Source organism: Parasteatoda tepidariorum, chromosome 4 (assembly GCF_982258835.1).
Source record: "Parasteatoda tepidariorum strain Cologne lab strain chromosome 4, Ptep-v5.0, whole genome shotgun sequence".
NCBI classification, from domain to species: Eukaryota; Metazoa; Arthropoda; class Arachnida; order Araneae; family Theridiidae; genus Parasteatoda; species Parasteatoda tepidariorum.
In genome coordinates, this window is record NC_141758.1 from 33,287,803 (window position 1) to 33,294,996 (window position 7,194).

A 7,194-nucleotide genomic window follows, 5' to 3' on the forward strand; every position below is an offset into this window, starting at 1 on the left:
AATTGATGCTCTTTTAGGAGCAGAATTATTCTTCGAACTATTGGGTACGAATAAAATTAAAATTAAAGATTCCCAATTAATATTAATTGAAACGTTTTTTGGTCATGTTGTATCGGGAGTTGCGAACAACTTAAATTCTAATTTAGAGAAAATTAACGATTTGTGTTTTTTACTTGTTAAAACCGAAAATCTTGATAAGGCGTTAACTTCCTTTTGGGAAAATGAAAATGTAAACGAAACAAAAACTCCCGTCAGTTCAGAATTAAATTATTGCAACGAACTTTTTGAAAACTCGTTTTATCGAAAAACTAATGGGAAATATGTAGTTCAGATGCCATTTAGGAAGGATATTAGTGAAAACAACATACCGTTGGGAGATTCAAAACAAATTGCTGAAAAAAGACTTAATCAATTATGGAAACGTTTGTCAAGTAATCCTACAATGAAAGAATTGTATGTTTCGTTTTTAAAGGAATATGAACTTTTGAACCATATGGAAAGGATAGCAGACAATTCTGATTTTGATGACAGTTATGGATATTTCCTTCCTCATCATGGTGTCTTAAAACCAGATAGCAAAACTACTAAACTTAGAGTAGTGTTTGATGCAAGCGCCAAAACTACAAATGGCTGTTCCTTGAATGATTTGTTATGCAAGGGAGGAGTGATACAAGATGAACTGTTCTCTATTATGCTACGATTTAGAAAACACATCTATGCCTTCACCGCAGATATTGAGAAAATGTTTAGACAAATCGAAATACTACCTTCACAACCCAAATTTCTAAAAATACTCTGGAAAAATCACGAAAGTGAGCCTACTGAGTCCTACAGACTTAAAACCGTTACGTATGGCACAGCATGTGCTCCTTACTTGGCACAGAAGACTCTTCAACAATTAGCAAAGGATGAAGAGAAGGATTTTCCTTTGGCATCGAATGTTGTTATGGAAGAATTTTACACGGATGATTGCCTTACCGGTACTTCTAATTTAAATGAATGTATTCATTATGAATTTAAATGAATGTATTCATTATTCATAAATGAATGCATTCATAATCAAATGAATGTATTCATACCCGTAAGGAATGAATGCAGGCGTTCGATTGAATCCTGGTTATTGTTATAGATTAATCAGCTTCGAAATGATAGGCGAGTTTAAATGCCATAACTAATTACAATTAGTCTAAAGTATTAATTTTATAAAAAATTAGCTGCATGATTTCTGATTAAAATACTTAATTACAAGTTAATTTATTCTATCACGATTAACTCAATATTAGACGATTTTCACTACTTATAAAATTATAACAATTCAAGCAAATTAATTGAATTAATAATGCCTAGTATATAAATTGAAAACAAATCGTTGTGCGTTGTAAATGGCATATAAATATTTTTTGCACGCTCATTTTAAAATTTTTTCAAATTTAAAATCATTATAGTAAGAAATGTATTCACAATATTTAAAAATATGAATATGTAATCAAACTACGAACATAATTGTTCGAATTAAATAAATCTAAGTACCCGTAAACTTCCTAAAATCATGAAACTTAAAAGAAATTTAAAACTCGAAATTTGAAATGTTTTTTAAATACAAATTTATTATTTTTAATTTTTATTAAATAATGACAGATTTGAAATATATATTGCAATGGTTACGCATAGTTTTATATGTAATACTATAAAAATTCATATCATACGCATAAATGGAGCTGCTATCTGAAGGTAAGGCGATAGATAAGAAAGTATTTTAAAAATAAATTATTACACAAAAATAATTTCAATTAATTTTTTCCTTCAAGCTTTGCAAAATATGAATAAATTTTTAGAGCGTTACAAATCTGGAAGTTTTATAATGGGAAAATTACTTTATTTAAAAATTTGTAAATGTGTATATAAAAATTAAAAAAGAAATAATAATAAGTAATATATATATATATATATATATATATATATATATATATATATATATATATATATATATATATATATATATATATATATGTGTGTATATATATATATATATATGTATATATATATATATGTGTGTGTGTGTATATTCCACTTTTTTAAAATACTCTTATAGAAAATCTGTAAGGGAAGAATTCTTTAAAGAAATCTCGAGCTCATTTTCGCTACTACAAAGTAATAAATTTTACAAAATAATATTTACGAAAATAAAGGAAAATAATATCAATTTCATAAATAGAGCTAAGCAATAAATTTAAATTTCTATTATTTATTTACATAGTTTCATTTATTTTTTCATGCATTTTTTTCTTAAATTGTTTGCCTGTTTAAAACACTAAGTTTCATGTAGGTCATGTAAACAGGCAAACCATGTTTAAAAATATGTTTAAACCATACTTAAAAAAAAAAACATGTTTAAATATATAATTCTTTATGATGGCAAAAATCCTGTTGAAGAAATGTCTCAACGCCATCAATCGCCAAAGTTTACGTATACATAATGTGAATAACAATTTTAGTTTGGCAGTGTCGTAGCGCCATCTATGGTCTATATTTACATTTATATTGATTAAGCTTAAATTTACTTAGTTGTATTCAAAGAGGTTAGTTTTATTTTTTGATTTGACATTTATTGATAGCGGTCTTTATCCTCTTCACGATTTTTTTACAGTTCTTAAATTAAACAAAAATTAAGATAAGAAGAAAATGTCATCAGTCTTTCTCTCCCAGTTGAATTACAACAATTTAAATGAAAACAAAATATGTTATGATCAAAATTACCTAGAAATTAACTAACTACTCACATCTATTGGCAGAATTTTGGAAATTATATTTAATGTTAAACAAACTTTTTTTCCCAATAAAGAGTTTCTTAAACCTGACATTTTATAATTTATTTTTAAAAATTCATAAAATTATTTATAAAAAAAATATTGAAATTTGAATTTTATATATACAACTGATAACGACTGTATTATGTAGCTTGAATAAATTTAATAGAAAATATTAGCCGCAAAATTATGATAGGTATAAATCTGCAAATAAATATTTAAAATTAATACATTCTTTCGCGTGGCATCGAACCTGAGACCCCTACTCACAAGTGCGGAATTGTACCCACTATACACTTTATTTCTCAATGAGAAGTTGCTTACAAAATATTAAAAAGCTAATACATGCTTTTAAATAATAATAGATATTTTGTTTTGAAATCTGTACTCATAAATCATCACTGATATGTAGTAACTTGTACTAACTTTTCGATTAAAGGGGAGGGGGGAGATAAAATTTTTCATTCTTTTCTTACCTCAAGATATAAATAAAAATGTTTGCAGTGTCTGAAAACCTGATGTAAAAAATCCAAGTCTTAAAACATATCAGTTTCTTCGAATATATATCATATCAACATATATCGAACATACTTTGCTTAATTTTGCGTTTTTATATGCTGCATAATTGATATTTATGACAAAAAAATCAGTTCCATTTAAAGAAGGAAAATCAATAAAAATTTTATTTTGTTTTAAATTTCAAGTATGAATATAAACTATTTGAATATATACGAATATATAATATATTCGAATTATATCTTATTTAAATATATAATATTGCATTAAGATTATTTTGAAGATTTTATTCTTATCAAACAATTTATCTAATGGTAAATTATACAAATTATCAAAATAAAAATTATCAAAATAAAAATAGAAATCATGGCTTTTTTTTTATTTCTTTTTTTTTCAAACTGAAATAGAGACTGAATAGAGTTATGATATTTGATCAAAACTAACAGCAATATTTCTCAGAGTGGAGCAGCTTGAATTTAGAAGCAACGAAAATACTTTCATTTGCAGGGTACGATATGAAGCTGGAATATCGACCGGCATTATTCACTGGTATTTCAGTATGTTTCTTGGAGCAGTGAAAATTCCTGTGGCATTTGGAACAGCTAGAGTAGCAGTGATAATCGTCACAGTGACAGTAGCAGTGAAATTTGTCACAGTGAAAGTAGCAGTGAAATTTGTCACTGTGACAGTAGCAGTGAAATCTGTCACAGTCACAGTAGCAGTGATTTTTGTCACAGTGACAGTAACAGTGACTTGTCACAGTGACTGCTCCAGTCACTGTGACAAGTCACTGTTACGTTACTTTGGACCCATCTCTAAAGTTAACTCCTCCCAAGAACTAGCCTTTTATCTCTTCCGTCTCGCTTTCACCCCTGGAACAGTGATGATCAAAAAGATTATAAATTAAGTTTATAAATGCAGGGAATATATAGAAAGCATACATTTTACTACCACTTTAAATATAGAAATAAAATTTTACGCCAAATGCGTAAAAGTTGGCAGGTATGTAATTGTTAAAGAGATGAAAACTTGCTCCGGACAGTGAATAAATATTTTCGAGTGGTAGTCATTTAATGCATGATTCTTGGTTTAGCAAATTTGATATGTAGAATTTTTACTCACGACTGCTTCTAAATAATCCAAAGGCTTGTACGATATGCCAATATTTTACAGTTAAGTAGTATTCAGCCTTAACAAAAATTCGAAAAAATAATCGAAATTTTGCAGATTTTAGTTTGTAGTTTTCCACCGTTTTTTAATGTATTTTATTGAATCTGGAGCAGGTGGCATCTCTGCTGTTAAAAAAGTCTTGGTAATCATAGTTTAATTTTCCTACAAATAAGCAACAATTACATAAATTTACTAGGTACCACTCTTTTTTTCTTTTTTCATTATATATATATATATATATATATATATATATATATATATATATATATATATATATATATATATATATATATATATATATATATATATATATATATATATATATATATATATATATATATATATATATAAACTGCCAATTATGTATAATTGATTCAGCTCTAAGATTTAACCGTTTGAGTGCTTATATTAAAATTTTGAAACATGTCTTTATTGCTTTATTGAAATTGCAGGCTTGTTTGCTCAATTTGCATTTGTTCGCCTTTGTCAAGTAGCAGGACGGATAGAACATTTTAGAGAAGGACATCACAAAGAATAAATACTTCCAGGGTTACGACGGGATTCGAACCCGTCACCTCCACGCTTCTCATTGCGTTTGACAGGAGATACCTCTCGGACAGGGGGGGGGCCTCTTTGGAACATGTCCATAGCTGCCATCTTGTACGCCTTTGAGAAATAATTTTTTTAGCATAGCGTTTTGGCATATCAAATATTGAAGTTTGAAATTTTAAAAAGAAATTTCAACAATCATGACGAATCAATAATTTAAAAAAAATATACAGATAAGATTTAATTGTTGGCTAGTTTTGCTAATAAATGCAGAACTGCCAACTTTCTACTCTTTTTATAAAAAATTATTCCAGTGGTAGCTAAGTTAATGTTTTAATGTACTATTTTTTATTCATTTAAACTTATTTTTTCCAACCCCCTACACGCTGATGATTCAAAAGTTCAGATACAACGCCACGTTGTTCCAGCTGTGAAGTGGTGAGACTCTTAAAATGTTGGCTAAATTACTGAAAAATCTGAAAACTTTGGTTTTAAAATGCTTACCACTCTATAAAATATTTTACAAAAAGCGTAGTAGTTGGCAAGCCTATAAATGTCTTATAATGTTATAGTATATATAGCCTATAATGTTATAGTTTTATTTTTAGAAAATTCTTCCAAACTTAATTTTTACTATTACTTTGTTAAATCTTTTTCAACGACCCTACAAGTTGGCAGGTAAGCATGTCTCTTTTTCAAGACTGGTAACTCTAATCTTTCATTCTTAATAATTAGAATTAGAAAAACTGAATACTCCTATGTACTGAAATCTATTAATTATAATTAATCCAAAAATTCCTATCCTAATAAAAATAATAATCCCTTACTATTCTAATTCCTATCTACCAAAAATCGATTAATTATTGTTCTAAAATCAATTGCTGCATTTTTTAGAAAAATTAGTAGCTATCTGAAGAAACATAACATTTAAGTTATATGAAAACCTTCTGCCACGTTTTTCATAAAAGTTACTTTTTTTATTAACACGTTGAATGGGAGTTACTGGTGACCGGCATTGAGTTTGTTCGTAGCGCCACGGGGGTCAGTGGTGACCGGCGAAGGCGAGATTATCATAAACACATAATTCGAGTAAATGTTTAATATTTTTATATTATTATCGTTACTAAAATGGTTTGAAGAAATTAATGCAATATAGAACACCCAAAAATAGTTTTATTTTTGATAATTTTCATTAATGGAAATGAAAAGAATCTAGTCCTCCACAACATTTAAGTAATTAAAAGTGTTATACATAAAACATCATATACCATGTTCTAATGACTTATGAAAGGTCGGTTTGTTTTAAAATATTTTGCTTCAGTTCTACCACCACAGGGAAAACTTTTTGTCATAAATATCAAATTGTCATGGGCGACGACTGGAAACGAAAATGTGGGAGAGGAGGTTAAAGAATTAAAAGGAGTAACTTAATCTTACTTGATTATTCAGTTTGCTATTTAACTTAACCGGGAACTGCTTTCGTTATTACATAAATAATTTAGAAAGTAAATTGTGGTGGTAGTTACATTGAATAATTAAAAATAAATGCAATTAAATAAATGTAATTAATAAAATTGAATTGAGTTTCTACCACTTACATATTTAGTTACCAGAGGCATCACTATTAATGCGAGAACTAAATCTTTTAAAATTACAGGATAAAATACTAACCTAACTAATTAACGTGCATGCTAACAACCTGACACTAATTCGTTACTAAAAATTAGATTAACACGTTCACGCCGGGAAAAGTGAAAATACTGGTTGAAGAACTATTTCAATATTGCATAATATTCGGGAGGAGTTCATCTAATCTCAACAATAACAATTCACTGTAAGGAAATTTATCACGGCGAAGAAGCAATTCTATATAAAAATTGCATCCGTTAAAAACAATTGGTAGTTATGGATTTTTATTATTCCCGGAAAAAAAACTAAAAAATGAAATTTATTGTTACCAGTTTTTACTCCGGTGCGCTGCCAAGATGAGACACAATCTAGCGTGACCCACCGGTGTGTCACCCCGGCGTGAACGTGTCAAGCAAACAAAAATTTCATATTTCAGAGTGGAAACTTTTGGTGCCTCATCAGAGTGGACAGCGGACTGCAAAGGTCAAACATTTCTCAGCAGCCTTGAAAAAAAAGGCCATAT

At 28.3% G+C, this 7,194-nt stretch overlaps 1 protein-coding gene across 1 annotated transcript; it reads left to right on the forward strand.

Moving 5' to 3' along the window:
* Window positions 1–331: 331 nt before the first annotated feature.
* On the forward strand, window positions 332–1,024 carry LOC147810870 (uncharacterized). The gene has a single exon (XM_087162129.1). The coding sequence runs from the start codon at window positions 332–334 to the stop codon at window positions 1,022–1,024; it is 693 nt and encodes a 230-aa protein (XP_087018255.1).
* The last annotated feature ends 6,170 nt before the right edge of the window (window positions 1,025–7,194 follow it).